Source organism: Pararge aegeria, chromosome 18 (assembly GCF_905163445.1).
Source record: "Pararge aegeria chromosome 18, ilParAegt1.1, whole genome shotgun sequence".
In the NCBI taxonomy this organism is placed as follows: Eukaryota; Metazoa; Arthropoda; class Insecta; order Lepidoptera; family Nymphalidae; genus Pararge; species Pararge aegeria.
The window spans coordinates 13,793,540-13,809,797 of record NC_053197.1 but is presented as its reverse complement, the minus strand read 5'-3'; the positions used below and the strand labels follow the sequence as shown (position 1 = coordinate 13,809,797).

Below are 16,258 nucleotides of genomic sequence, written 5' to 3'. Positions count from 1 at the left end.
GATATAAAATCGAGAAAATTTTCAGTAGGAGTTACAAACACACATAATTTATTTTATTTATTTATTTATGTGGGTTCTCAAACAACAACACAGTATCACATTACACAATGGTATATATAGTTCAAATAATTACTCACTGCGGCGTCAACTACGTAAACTACATATTACAAGAAATAGTTGCTAACGGGGCTTATTTAAAACCTAATAAAACATTATTGTTGCAACAATGTCTACAAAAATACAAACAAAAAAAAATGTTGGAAGGAAATCTTATAATTAATTATTAATATATTGTGATCGCAAAATTTTGTCTGTAACAGTAATTGATTATCACTCGGAATAATAGTATATTAATTTAATTTTCGGACTATTATAATATAGTAGGCCTTTTATAACTCTTGCAATGCCTACGCAACTGCCATCGTCTCACTACCATGTACACATTAATTCTCAAGTAATGTACGCATCATAAGTCATAAGTGTCATCTATAGGCCGGGCCTACTTGAATAAAGATATTTTTTGACTTCGAATGAGATTGCTTCAGACCGTAGTCCACGCTGGCCATGCGCGGATTAGTAGACTTCACAAGCCTTTGATAACGTTATGGAGTATTCTCAGATATTTAATAAATTTTAAATTTATAAAATCCCCGACTTAAGTGGCGTGTACGTCAAGACCTTAGGATACCCAAATTTGTGGTGGCGGCCATATTGGATTTTGAATTTGACAGAGTATAGCATTCTCCTAGTCAAGGCCTTTTATTGTGAGTTCTTTGCTGTATCATCATATATCAACCGGTCCACTACAGGGCAAGTGTGAATTAGTTTACTTCACGGGCCTAGAGGTGAGATGAGATGTTATGGCACTCTAAAGCATGCATGTATCCTCACGATGATACCTTCACCGTCACAGAATCTAATATTTGAATAGCTTAAATTAAACGCTCATTAGGTTTAAAAAGGTCTAACTAGTAAAATAAATCAATATGCTCATCATCATATTAACCCATTACCGGCCCACTACAAAGCACGGGTCTCCTCCCACAATGAGAAGGGGTTAGGGCCGTAGTCAACTATGGTGGCACAGTGCAGATTGGTGGACTCGACATACCTTCGAGAACATTATGGAGAACTCTCAGGACTCCTTCACCGTTGTAGCAGGTGATATTTTAATTGCTTATAACGCACATAACTTAAAAATGTTAGAGGTGCGTGCTGGGATTCGAACTCGGCCCCCGGAAAGTGAATACGAAGTTCTACCCACTGGGCTATCACCGCTAGTTGACCTTTGTTTTTACAAAATCAATGATTTTGTCATTTTATTTTTGCTATGCCTTTGTCTTTTAGCGTTCTTTGCTTTATGCCTAAAAATTACACTTTATATGCCAATGACCTTATTATGTGTATTATTTGACAAGATATCATTTTACCAGATAACAACGAGAAATGATAAAATTCCAGTCGAGCCTTCATTATCTAGTCTCATCTGGTTTGAATACAGTCTGACTTAAGTGCTTAATAAATAATTATAAATGAATAAAAGGTGGTAAAGTGTGGGTCTCACTCATGTGGAAGATTCCGTACAATACCTAATTGTTTAGTTCAAAAGTTACTTTTGACATAACCAATTGTTTGAAAGACATAATTTCCGTTTAAGTTTTCCTTTTACTCAGAAGTGTATCATAAAATTTGGAATATAAACCTGAAACGAAACGGCAACAATATTAAAATAATATTGTTTTAGCGTTAAACATAAACCCTTAGGGCTTCAACATTTATACACCTCGATTGTATACAAAAAAGTATTATTACAGGGAAATGATATCAAAGTAAGGTATCGTAACAATATGGAATGTAATCCTGAAACGAAACGACAAGTATATTAAAATAATATTGTTTTTAGTGATAAACGTAAGCCCTTAGGAATCCAATATTTATATACCTGGATTGTCCTATCAATTATTATGACAGGGAAATGATATAAAGTATCGTAAAAATATGGAATATAATCCTGAAACGAAACACCAACAATATTAAAATAATATTGTTTTAAGCGATAAAAGTAAGCCCTTAGGGCTTCAGTATTTATATACCTGGATTGTTGATTTGAACGTTAGGCACGATAAACAAAAATTGAAGCCCGATCGCTGATAGAGGTTTCATTATGCAATTTTACCACGGAACCCCAAAACACTTGTATGTTATTTATTCTGTTTCATAAATGTATCTGAGTGGTGTTGATTAATTTTTTGCTTTCATTTGTTTCAGATTGATTTAATCGAGCGAGACATCACGAATAACGAACCGATAATAAAAATCTAGTCAAACTTTGTACATAAAGTTGTTTTCAACATGAAATAGATTACTTAAATAATAGTTGTGATTAAAACTCCGTCTATATAAGCTTTTAGTGTTAGTGTTTAATCAGTTTTTTTTAATATTAATAATTGTTATTTGTGTTAAGCAAAATGCAAATTTTAAAAGCAAGGTTCGCTTTGCGTGCTAGCGCTTCGCACTTTCAAGCATGGAGCTCCGCGCGATTTAAATCTACAGTAAGTATAATGTTTTTATCAATTATATATATGTACCTGTGTCTTACGCGGTTTGGGGGCGTTCATAAAATACGTGTAATGTCCAATCGTGTCTGAATGTTAGAGAGAAAATCTCTCTGCAAATATCACGTATTTTTTTTTCTGATTGAAACAAAAAAAATTATACTATTTAGGTCCATTGGTCTTTGTAAAATCCAACAAGTTTATTTCGAAAAATCTCACGTGAGATTGGGGGATGGATGATGGTTGTATAAAATCTCACGACATCTCACCAGGGAGGTACTGAAAATTTCTCTCCGGGGTTTCATAAATCCTGCGTTAAAATGTGTTAATTCAGGGTAAAATCTATCTCCATTCCAAAATTCAGTCAAATTGGTTCAGTAGTTTTTGCGTGAAAGAGTAACAAACATCCATCGTATATGGATTGCCTCGTAAAAGGCAATACAAATGATCAAAGACAGGACCCGATGAAGATATATTATAATAACACAAGATCACTCGCCATAGGATTGATATCTTCAGCCATAATGGACCAACTCATGTGAGATGATATTATATAGTCAGTTAGTTTTACCATAAAGGCTAGGCGAAGCCTGCGTCTGCGCCGCTCAGGCGTTTAAAGTCATGTGGGCGACCAATGGTAGAAGCGCGCGTAAATGCAAGTCTTGTGATTGGGCATCTGTTCAACAGAATACCCTTCAAATAAAAGTAAGTAAATACAATATCACACTGAATATTTTTACTAAAAAATAATTATAATTTATAAGAAACTAGCTGTTACTCGCGTTCTCTGTCCGCATTTTTCACGGTTTTTTACAAATCCCGTGGGAACAGTTTGTTTTACTGGGATAAAAAGTAGCCTTTGTAACTATCTGTTCTTTTAAGTAACTCTATGGCAAAAATCAAAATGATTTGTTGCTTAGCTAGGCCATGTAGGAAGGACAAACAAACAAACACACTACTATTACCCGTAATTATTAATTAACTCTATATTACAGCTTATAATATTTATGTCCTTACTTAAGTTGAGTGCGCTTGATAAGGTTTAAAAAGCTTAAACTGTTTTTTATTTATTGATACATTTAGATGCACAAGCGTTACATTTAATATCTCTACCTTATTGTGCTATTGTTTATGTATCTCTGTGAATTTTCTCTGTGGTGTACAATAAAAGTGTATTCATTCATTCATTCATCTCGCCCTTCACAAGAAGTACGTTTTTCTTAGCTGTTATCAATACAACTTTTGAGATAAAATAAAAAAGTACTTTAATTTGCAGACGTTGCTGAGTATTTTGGCTATCATAATTTTTAAGTTTTTCTATGAACTCTGAGACTCCTAGAATGCATAAAAAAAATTGCATAGTGAAATCGAATACGGTCATGCCTACGTACCGTTGCTACGTTGCTGCGTGAAAAAATTACAAAAAACATTTCCACTTTCACATTTATAATATCAATGAGGTTGTATGCTTGTTTTAGGACAATTTACAAATATTTAAGGATGTTATTTTATTTAACATCACGCTAGCAAGGTAGGTACATGAACATGTACATGCATGCGTGTTAACAAATATTAACACGACTAACCGTCGTTATTGCGCCAGACCAGACAGACTGTATAAAATAGAGGTCAAGTTTAACCGGCTTGCTTGCCCGCTATATTGTTTTTATTGATCATTACTATTTACCAGATTTTTATAGTTAGTAGTTTACAGTGGTGTGCTAAGTGTGTATGCACAGTAAGAAAGAAGAAAGAAAATATATTTATTAATGTTAAGTGTTACAAACACTACATCTTATAATAATATAGTAGCAATGTCTGTGTTTTACAACAGACAGAAAGGGTGTACAGCTCAGCATTTGCCATGCATTTTAAGTACATGCATGCCGCTGATTTTCAGCTGAGACCCTAGTGACGATACCGAAAATTAAATAGCTAAATAAAAATAATAAGGTATATAAATAAAGTGAAGCACAGGTTATTCCCATTAAAGTAATAAAAGTGATAAAAGCAGCAAAATTATGACCTATTTTAAAAATAATAAAAAAGGAGAAATACGGTAATTACATTATAAATAAATAAAATGTTGCAATTATATAATAAGTGTTAATATTATTACATACAAATCTTATTATATTAAAACGATTTGTATGTAAAGATAACAGATTAACTAAAACTTACTACTAAAATTAAAACACAGGGTATACAGATTATATAAAAAAACTTAAGTATAGGCACTGTAAGACTTAAAGAAAGCCTACCCTTAACTCGTGCTTATAACTGCCGTATTTATAACTCGTGCTGGAGACTTTCTTAATTTTATGTCATCTGCATACCCTGTGCATATCTCTGTGCACGCCACTGGTAGTTTATAAAACTTATTTAATAGGGGGTACCTATTAAAACTTGAGTCCGAGTGGAAATAGAATCACACGAGTGTTTAAAATTGCGCAGTTTGTTGCGTTTGTTTTTAACAACAACTTTTATGGCTCTGTGTTTTATCTCTTTATAGAGCCTCAAAGACGATGAAGTAAAACATCGTGAGGATACCTGCGTACCTGAGAGTTATGTTCTCAAAGCTTGGTGGACTACGGCCTTAACTAGTGTTGCCCAAATGCAAGAACAAGACGAGACTTAGCCAGTCTTGGTCTTGGTCTTGCGCCAATACACCTGGTCTTGGTCTTGGTTTTGGTCTTGCGCTCCCAGTCTTGGTCTTGGTCTTGGTCTTGCAGCAAGAGTCTTGCAAGTCTTGCAATTACCTATTAGTCTATTACTATTTATTAAAGTTTACTTTAAATCTTAGAAAAACGTATTAGAATTGGAACATTGTGAGCTTGAATTAACATAGCCATAGTAAAGATCAAGCAGATTAATAAATAACTGAAGATTTGATAAGAAATTCTAAAAATCAACTGACCTATATGTCGTTTTCCATGGAAGTAACTGTTTCTTAATAAACATTTATGATTTATAAGCTTACATTTGCTAAAACATGTGAAAAAATTAATTACAATAACTTGACTGTATTTTAAAGAACAATACTTATCTGTCTAGAAAGAGATTGAACCCTCAACTTATAAGAAATTTAATAAAAGAGTTTTACGATTTATCATTTATTTGAATAAAAAATAAAATACAACACAAATCAACAGCTTTATCATTAGGTTATGATACTTTATATCAATTCTTTTGACCAAGAATTAATACAAAGTAACCATCTGGCTGACTCATCACTTAACCTATTTCTATTTTTCTAATTACTAATGATGCTTTAGAAAATAACCTCTCAGCAGGTACTGAAGTTGCAGGTATTGAGAGAAAATCACGGGCCATTTTCGATAAAATCGGATACTCTGTCTCATGCGTCCTCCACCAATCTAAAATGTCTTCCGAGCTGGCAGTTCTTGGTTTTCTCAGGTACTCCTCCAACTCGTCTATCACTAAGCCTTGAAGACAAGATCCAGATGACGTCGAGGGACATTCATAGAGTTTATCAAAGTCTATTACGTCTTCATCTTCATCACATACTTTATTGTCATTTTCTGGTAATTCCAGAGATTTGTTCAGTGAGTGTAGACTTTTATATTCTTCATAAAGTTCATTGAACTTGCGCAGACTTTCTGTTTTAAGTTGCTTCCCCCACATTGTCAGGTCAAAAGTCTGAGCCTTATGCCTTGGGTCTAAAATTAAAGAAGTACAATAAATCCAGTTGCTCTTCTTGTAATGTTTAAGCATTTTGTCTCGAGCTGCTTGGAAAGCTAGAATGAGCCTTTCATCCACTTCAGATCGATTAGGTTTCTCATCTAACTGTTTTACCATGGATTCAATTTTATCTAGCAAGAGATTAAATGATACAATGACTAGCGGTAACGTAACATATTTGTCTCCACCAAGTTTTGTACTTAAAAGTTTAAAGTTTATTAGAAATTTATGTAATTTTTCGAGTACCTGCCATTCATTAGCTGTGATTTGAAAATCATTCAATTCGGTGACAGAACTGCACAATATGTCAATGCCCGCTCTCACTTTTAAACCAAATCCAATCATATCATGTGTGGAATTCCATCTCGTTGGACAGTCAAGAATGGCATTTAGATTTGATGGCACGCCAGCTGCTTCACAAGCAGACTGAAACTTCTTCTTCACTATCTCACTTCTTTTTATTTTACTGGAAATACTGCGTAACTTTGTTACAGATGTACGCGAGTCAGCAATATTTGGTGCAGATTCTTCATCTTCCTCATCCTCAGTTTCGTCTGCATAGTCTTCGTACTGCTGATCTTGCGCGTTAGTGTCAGACTCACAGTGTAATGCTAAGGTCTTTAATAAATCTTGTACACCAAGGTTTAAAATGTGAGCAAAGCACCGGAAATGTTGATTGTCTGAATCAAAGTGTGGCGGCAGCTGTTTGCCCAGTTCATACATAAATTTGGTATTTGCAGTTGCGTTGTCGACCGTGATACCTTGTATTTTATCAATTATGCCATATTCCAATAAACATTCATGGAAAATCGTTGCAATATCTTCCCCAGTATGTCGACCGCGTGATGGTATAAAATCAAGAACTACAGATCGATACTTCCATTCGTTGTCTATATAATGAATAGTAACCCCGTAGTAACTCCTACCAGCAATTGACGTCCACCCATCAATGGTAAACGACATTTTAGATGATAATGGTTGAAGTCGTTCCTTGAGATTCAATTGGAGCTCTTCAAATCGCTCTTTGACTTTCCTTCTAAGTGTAGACCTTTTAGGAAACACCATATTAGGGCAAATACGTCGAAAATATACTTGTGTAGCTTCGTCATCGAAAAATGAGAAGGGAAGATATTTTTTCACCACCCAATCAACTGTAGCTGTCGTGATGTTGTCACTGCTGTTTTCCGACTGAAACAAAACAATAAATCTTGTGTTATTATTTAAAACATACTAGGTTTGAGCGTATAAGAGGAGGAGGTTTGTTGTTGTTAAATCGAGAAAATCGTTAAATTGATATTTGTTATATTAAGGTTGCACTGTACTGTAATTTACCAAAATAAAGTACTTAGTTGTTACTGGCCGATTAAATGAAAATATGGGTGTTTATAAAAAATATTTAAGACGATAATTACATACTTAATATGTCGCACCCCTAGATGAAAACACCACTAACTCAAAAATACTTACGTAAGTTAATGGCGTTTTTGAAAGTATCGCATGAATAGCTACGCGGAGTTAAAATTCTTTTAACTGTTAAAAAAATATTCTTACCTGTCCACTTCTTCCAGCGGTTACTAAAAAGCTTGTGATATCTCCACTTAATTTTGGTTTAACAGGAAGAAATATTTCTGATTCCTTTTTGTGGAAAGACATTAGATGTTTCCTTAAGCCTGAAGTGTTTCTGTTTTTCATTTTTATTTCAATCTTTTTATGTTGGCACAATTTACACAAGGCAGTTTGGGATGCATGAATTATTTCGAAAAACTCCTCAAATTTGCTTTTGGGTCTTTTAGATCTGTGACTCAAACTCTCGTTACTCGGACTAGAATAATTTGAATCTTCGTCACTCATATTAAATTGTACACGTGATACGTTTTTAGAAAACAACGAGAATTAGTAAAAACAATTATTAAGTTAGAATCGAAGCACAGCTCAATTGGAAATGACTGGAATTAAAATAATTCCTTCATTTATAGTACGTTTCCTTGCTTTTTACCGCGCCGCCTCGCCACGTGCCGGCTCTATGAAAAGGATGCCGCCGCAAATCGAACGATGCCGCGTGCGGCGTACAAACACACACTAAATATTACCTACTTGTACAGACGCGACCCGTGAATAAAATATATGTAAAGAATTAGTGCCAATCACTATTCTTTACATATAAGTGAATGTTTTGGCGTGCATCTATACTAATATTATAAAGCTGAAGAGTTCGTTTGTATGTTTGATGACAGAAGTTTTAAAATAAATAAATAAATCCTGAACGTCACTATACCTCCAAAGTTACTATTCCTCGTGGACGAAGTCGCGGGCACAGCTAGTAAATACTTACTCTCATCATCTCTCTCAGAGATATTCGAACACTTTTTTGCTATTTTTTCTTGTAAAAACTTAAGAAATATAATGACTAAATGTACAATAATAGTACCTAAGTAATTAGTTTAAAACCATATAAGTAATCAATATTATAATTACTTACTAGAATGAATTATTATGACATCTACCTACTACCTATCCTCACCATTTTATCCTAATCATAATACTACTTGCGTGATCAGTATAATGTATTCATTTTCATTCTAAGCACTCTGAAACTTATTTATTCTTTGGAACACCTGTAGGTACTCTTAAAATTCGAAATTATTTTGCATGAATAGTGTCAAATGTTATGATTTCGGCGCGGCGGCAACGATTGTTTTAGATTTCAAAAGAAGCCGCCGGCGCGTGTATCATAACCATGTACTTCCGAAAAGCGGCAAATTTCTTTGAGAAGTAAGTACAAAACCTTTGATGCCGCATTATCAAAGTGCCGATGGTTAAAACATAACTATGCATGCACTCAGTTTGATTTTAATAGATATTTTTTTATTCGCTATGTTTATGGTATTAGTCGTAATGCGCATAGGTCCAGTTTTTCATATTCTTTGATATAGTTTTTTGCGTCTCATAGAATTCCTAAGCGTACCTACCTACCTATACACCGAACTGTTACACCTAACTACTCCGTGAAATAGCGCTAAGTCCTAGCTGCAAGACGCAAGAGTCTTGCAGGCTATGTCTTGTTCTTGCTCAAGTCTTGCACGGTCAGTCTTGGTCTTGGTCTTGCTAAAAATACGCGGTCTTGTTCTTGGTCTTGGTCTTGCAAAAACGCAAGAACAAGACCAAGACTGCAAGACCAAGACTGAATTTGGGCAACACTAGCCTTAACCCCTTCTCATTGTGGGAGGAGACCCGTGCCCCGTAGCCGTAGTCCATCACACCGGCCTAATGCGAATTGGTGGACTCCACACACATTTTTGAGAACATTATGTAGAGCTCTCAGGCATGCAGGTTTACTCACGATGTTTTCCTTCGCCGTTGAAGCAAGTGATATTTTAATTGCTAAAAAAATGCACATAACTTAGAAAAGTGGGTAGAGGTGCTGGGATTCGACCTCGACCTACTGAAAGTGAAGTCGAAGTACTACTTCAACTTTACTTTCGTAGGGTAGTTACAGGGGTAGGTTAGGGGGTTCACTTGCTTTTAAATACTATAAATAGATTAGTTTTATCGTTAACTGTATTGCAGTCTATTGCCTTTCAGATGACCCCTAGTCCCATGTTACAGACAGAGCGTATGAACACTTAATCGTTTATTGTAGTTAGTATTTGATATCTGTAACTGATAATGCGGAGCTATTCAATTACTTGCAATTTCTCCATGCTTCGTTCAATGTATATACGCACGGTATACCGTGCGTATATACATTGAACACGTCTACTGTACATGTAGGGGAAATACCCAAAAAAAAAAACTATTTGTCGCAATGAGAAAGATAAGAGAAAGTATACAGACGCCAAATTAAAGCTTTCTTGAAATAAAAGTCTCAGTAGAGACTTGTAGAGTTAAGCCACGGACAGAAAGAATACAATTTTTTCAGGGTTTGTTATTAACTCGTGTTTGTTACGAGCAAGTGAGAGTCATACTCGTGCACCGAGGGTGCGGTACTTCAAAAGTAAAAGCGTTAAACTTATAACTTAACAAACAAAATTAAAGCCAAAAAGTAACTTTTAACTTTAACTTTCAAAAGTTTATTGTTGATATCTAAAATCTATAATAGTTATTAAACTTCGTTTAATTTTTTCTGCAAAGTTGACAGAAAAGTGACATTAGTCACATGATTTTAATTTTGCATGTGATGTTAGGGCTGTATCTGATTTCTTTCAGTAAAAACTATTGCAGTGGTTTACTCAAAATCTTTTAGCGTTTCGGTTTCACAGATAAGTCTCAGAGACTGTACAGTGTACATGGTGTACCTCTGAAGCCTGTGAAGTGTTATTACGGTTTTCATTGGCAAGTTGTATATAGATAGTTTTTTTTTTATATAAAATATTTATTTACAACAAATATCGTCCTTCCTTCACGTCCTAACAAAGAAACCAAACGCTTTATTTACCGCAGGTATAGCACCGCGCAATAAGCTATACTACTGACTCATCGGTATCGCTACAATTTAAAATCTTTTATTCCTTACTTCCAGGACTCAAAGAGCGTAGACTATAAACCAATCAGAAGTGTGCTGGTCGCGAACAGAGGTGAGATCGCCATCAGGGTGTTCCGAGCATGCACGGAGCTGGGCATCCGGTCTGTCGCAATATACAGCGAGCAGGATCGCCTTCAAATGCACAGGTAAATAAATAAATAAATAAATAAATATACTACGACAATCCACACACCGCCATCTAGTCCCAAAGTAAGCGTAGCTTGTGTTATGGGTACTAAGATAACTGATGATTATTTTTATGAATAATATACTTAAATATTTATAATATACATATAAACACCCAGACACTGAAAAACATTCATGATCTTCACACAAACGTTGTCCAGTTGTGGGAATCGAACCCACGGCCTTGGACTCAGAAAGCAGGGTCGCTGCCCAATGCGCCAATCGGCCGTCAAACAGGTACTTGGTCCATTTACATTTCATTTAATAATAATAATTTATTTGCTAGAATTGTGGGTGGCCAATAATACACTCCTACTCAATCTACTGCCAACGACAGTGTGCAAATCTTTACTGGAGACGTTTTTCACCCCGGTGAAAAGTGTTTTCTACTATTAAAAACACTTATTCGGCTGCAGATATATTTATTAATTTCTTCTTACACCACAACACTACCAACTAGCTTAGCAGCTCAATGGAGACTGATTCCCTCTCTTTTAAGAAACCAAAATGAAATTTTAAACGAGTATTCATTTTGATTAATCACAATATTTTATCATGATTACCGGAAGTCAAAATTGAGCTACTAAGGATTTAAAAATATGAAAATAGTTAAACATCTCTTTGAAAATCTACAAGTTAAATTAAACATATTTTACGGAAGTTTGAACAATATTTATAGTTTTAAACTAAATTTTTAACAATCAGTACTTTAATTTTATACAACTTACGTAATGTTTCAAAAGTTTCAATAAAATTACCATCTTATTTTAATAAAAGCTAACAATTCTTCTTTCTATATGTTTCTGTTTTCATTATATTTTGTATATGTTAATGTTGTGGTATACAAATAAAGAGTTTAATAATAAATAATATCGACTCTCCGAGCGTGGGCGCACGTGTGTAAATAACATCTAAATAATAAAGTGTAATAATTTAACATTGTTGACAATTAAGAAAAATGTTAAATAAATAAAAGATAACATTTAAAAAAAAACAGGGTAAACTTCTCCTTTTATATCCTATTGCCGTGCTTTGGCAGGTGGACGCGTAAATTTTATCCCACGTCAGGATATATAATTAAAATTCTAGCCGTGCTGGTTATAAAGCAAATTTGAAGTTATTATTGGCTTATAATACTGGGTACTCTGTCACCAAAGGGAAGTATTTAAGTGTATTTAGTAGGTCTATCAATTGGGTACTTTTATGTTTTGAAGACCTTTAGGCGCAGCGGTTAGCGCTGTGGTTTTGAATTGGAGGTTCCGGGTTCAATTTCCGGCAGGGGCAATTTGCGAATTTATAATTTCTGAATTGTCTGTCTGTCTGGTGGTCAGGGGGTGGGCAGGGGAGGGCAGCAACCTACCCTCTGGAAATCTCGCAGAAAGTGTACGAACTCACCTAATCACTAATCAAAGTTTAAAAGTGGCCATATATGTTTTGTCAACCTCCCTGGCGCAACGGTGAGCGCTGTGAATTTAAGTAGGAGGCCCCAGGTTCGTTTCCCGGCAGGGGCAGATTGGAAATTAATATAATTAATAATATCTGGTCTGGTCTGGTGGAAGGCTCTGGTAGTTACCATCCTACCGACAAAGCCGTGCCGCTAAGCGATTTAGCGTTCCGTGCGATTTCGCGTAGAAACCGATTGCTTAGTTAATGGTTTGCTACCTGCATCATCACTTACCATCAGGCGAGATGATGAAAATGAAATGAAATGAAATCCCATGAAATCATGGGCTAGCTTGTAGTGGAATAAAAATATATAAACAAATGTTTTTCGGCTTCACGAGTTCCATCTCCAAATTTTTCGGAGCTATATCGTCCGTTTTTAATTTAATCGATTCAATATCACTTTCTTAAACAGTGAAAGAAAACATTGCCTGCCTGGCCCTGGCTACCTGCATGGCCTGAGAGTTCTCCATAATGTTCTCAAATGTGAAGTCTGCCCGCCCGCAAGTCTATTTAGCCCGTAATGACCACGCAGGGTCGACTGGTTGGTGATCTTAGAGTGGAAGCACTGCAGTATTGGTTCATTATTTTTTGACGGCCGATTGGCGCAGTTTGTAGCGAGCCTGCTTTCTGAGTCCAAGGCCCTGGGCTCGATGCCCACAACTGGAAAATGTTTGTGTGATGAACACGAATGTTTTTCAGTGTCTGGGTTTTTATCTGTATTTTATAAGTATTTATGTATATTATTCATAAAAATATTCAACAGTCATCTTAGTACCCATAACACAAGCTACGCTTATATTGGAGCTAGAGGGCGATGTGTTTGTATTTGAGTGACGGCCGAGTGGCGCAGTGGGCAGCGACCCTGCTTTCTGAGTCCAAGGCCGTGGGTTCGATTCCCACAACTAAAAATGTTTGTGTGATGAACACGAATGTTTTTCAGTGTCTGGGTTTTTATCTGTATTTTATAAGTATTTATGTATATTATTCATAAAAATTTTCAACTGTCATCTTAGTACCCATAACACAAGCTACGCTTATACACATCGCCCTCTATCTCCACTTAGAGGGCGATGTGTATTGTAGTAATATATTTATATATTAGTACTATATTTATTTGAATTAACATATGCTACCAAACGGTTGTATTTAATTCCATACATCAATTTTACAGGCAAAAAGCCGACGAATCATACGTAGTCGGCAAAGGCCTGCCGCCAGTAGAAGCTTACTTAAGCATTCCAGAGATCATCAGGGTAGCAAAGGAGAACGACGTAGATGCGGTGCATCCGGGATATGGATTGCTATCCGAAAGGTACCTATACTTAATGAACTTATATAAAGCTTTTGTATTTGAACCGAATCCCACTTCTGATGATAAAATCTCCTGATCGTTATTAGTTTTTTGGTACATGGTATACAAATATTATGTTTAAGGACGTACCGTGACCGGATTTGATTTCAGTATGTTTGATGTATTTACAAAATATGTTTAATAAGTTTTGACGTATTCTAGGAAACCTCTTGTTTATCATAGATTATTAAATTGAAACATACGCATTTGAATTTTATATTATTTCATGTGTTTTACCTTAAATTGCAGAAAATATCAGTATAAAATAGTAATGAAAATAAATTAAACAACCAAAATACTCAGTCTACATCTTCATATATATATAGTATATTTATTGTGTGCGTGTGTATGTCACTGAACTCCTCCTAACCTTAATTATCGTGTAATTTATTACAACCACATTTAGTAGCGCTCAGCCCCTTAAAAACATCTTTAACGTATAACATATATCCATTAATACCTATTGACTGTGAGATGGTGATAACAAAAAAACCGGTGGGCAAAAAGTTGTAGGCTTCTCTTAGAACAGGGCGCGTTTGGAACCCTCCTAGTTTTAAGTTAACGAATGTAGTTATGACCATCATCACCACAATATTGGGAAGTTTTATGCACAAAAGCTTCATAAGTGCCTGTGGGCAGTGACGTGCACTTCATACATGCACAAATGCTCTGCTTACCCTAATTTTTTTATATGACTCGTATTGCATGGATTTTTTTCCATTTTATGCCATGTTCCTGCTTTATGCATAACCTGGTCGAAGACCCTGTGGGCTTTAAAGGGCTACATGAATAAAGAATTCTTGAATTCGAAAGAGAACAACTTGATCGCACTCTAACACTATTCTATTTTTAGGTCAGACTTTGCAGAAGCAGTAATAAATGCCGGTCTTCGATTCATCGGACCCTCACCATCCGTTGTCCAGCAGATGGGTGATAAAGTTGCAGCGAGGAAAGCCGCTATCGAAGCTAGTAAGAGTTGAAATTTTTTTAACCTATATATCATCACATCATCTATTACCGGCCCTCTACAGAGCACGGGTCTTCTCCCACAATGAGAAGGGGCAAAGGCCGTAGTCCACAACGCTGGCCTGTGGACGCCAGTGCGGATTGGTGGACTCCACACACCTTTGAGAACATTACGTAGAACTACCAGGCATGCAAGTTTCCTCATAATGTTTTCCTTCACCGTTAAAGCAAGTGATATTTAAATTGCTTCAATTAAAAACTCACCTAACTCGGCAAAGTCAGTGGTCCGTGCCGGGGCTGGAACTCGGTCTTCACGAACGGAAAGACGGTGCCTTACCCACTAGGCTATAACCGCTTCTTACGTGTAAATAAATAAAAAAAAAAATAAGTCATTTAATCTCAATTAACATATTAAAGGTCGCATTACTAGAAAAAAATATATAGATAATAAATATGAATCAAAGTTAATTAACTTACCTTAGGGTACCCAACCATCCATCCATCCATCCATCTTGCCCCACTGCAATCTATTGGTGGCGAGCCTAGTCCAAGTCGGCCCTGTGCACAGCTTCAATGTCGTCTCTCCCTCGTTGGAGATAATAGTTAATAGATAAATAGTTTTAAATGACAATGTGCGATGGTAATAACAAAAAAAAATCGGCTAAGTTTGTTGTGGGCTTCTTCTTAGACCAGGGCGCGTTTGGAACCCACGTAGCTTTAGTTTTAAGTTGACGAATTTAGTTATCGCCATCAACTCACATCTATGTCATAAATTATATAAAATTTACGCATCAAAAGTGCCATCTATGAAACGTGCGAGCGTGCCTATTTTAAAAAAGAAATATTTGACTTTGTCTTTGATACGTGTAATAACTTAAAATTTATTGTTATTTTCTATTGCAGAAGTGCCAATAGTCCCCGGTACGGACGGGCCGATAACAACAAAGGAGGAAGCCCTGGAATTTTGTAAACAGCACGGTCTTCCCGTTATATTCAAGGTAAAATTTATTTAATTACTTAAGCTAGGGCCACGCCCCGCACACTTTCGTCCTAATCAGCGCACATTGCGTTGTGAGTGAGTAAAAAAAAAAGTCGCCCATTTTATGGTGGCGGCCATCTTGAATTCGAAGTATGTCATATTCTACTAGGAATGCCAATTCATTTGATACCTTACCACCAAAACATTTTACAGCATAAATGACTATTTGCAATTTAATGAATAACTATCACTTTTTTATTTAATTATATTCAAGGAAAAAATTACTTAATTACTTAAGCGAGGGCAACGCCCGCACACTTGCGTCCTAATCAGCGCACATTGCGTTGTGAGTAAGTAAAAAAAAAGTCGCCCATTTTATGGTGGCGGCCATCTTGAATTCGAAGTATGTCATATTCTACTAGGAATGCCAATTCATTTGATACCTTACCACCAAAACATTTTACAGCATAAAAGACTATTTGCAATTTAATTAATAACTTAATCACATTTTTTATTTATGAGCATCCTGCCTATTTCCAATGTGCCTAATC

The 16,258-nt window shown here is 35.7% G+C and overlaps 1 protein-coding gene across 3 annotated transcripts in view; it reads left to right on the top strand.

The window, feature by feature from the left end:
• LOC120631801 (pyruvate carboxylase, mitochondrial) overlaps positions 1-16,258 on the top strand; it is a 50,282-nt gene that overhangs the window by 12,765 nt on the left and 21,259 nt on the right. For all 3 annotated transcript variants that reach the window (XM_039901482.1, XM_039901481.1, XM_039901483.1), the window contains exons 2-6: positions 2,269-2,552; positions 10,777-10,925; positions 13,583-13,723; positions 14,616-14,731; positions 15,632-15,726. In XM_039901482.1, the coding sequence (XP_039757416.1) occupies positions 2,469-2,552; positions 10,777-10,925; positions 13,583-13,723; positions 14,616-14,731; positions 15,632-15,726 (585 nt within the window). In that variant the 5' untranslated portion in view covers positions 2,269-2,468. The remainder of the gene's footprint in view (positions 1-2,268; positions 2,553-10,776; positions 10,926-13,582; positions 13,724-14,615; positions 14,732-15,631; positions 15,727-16,258) is intronic.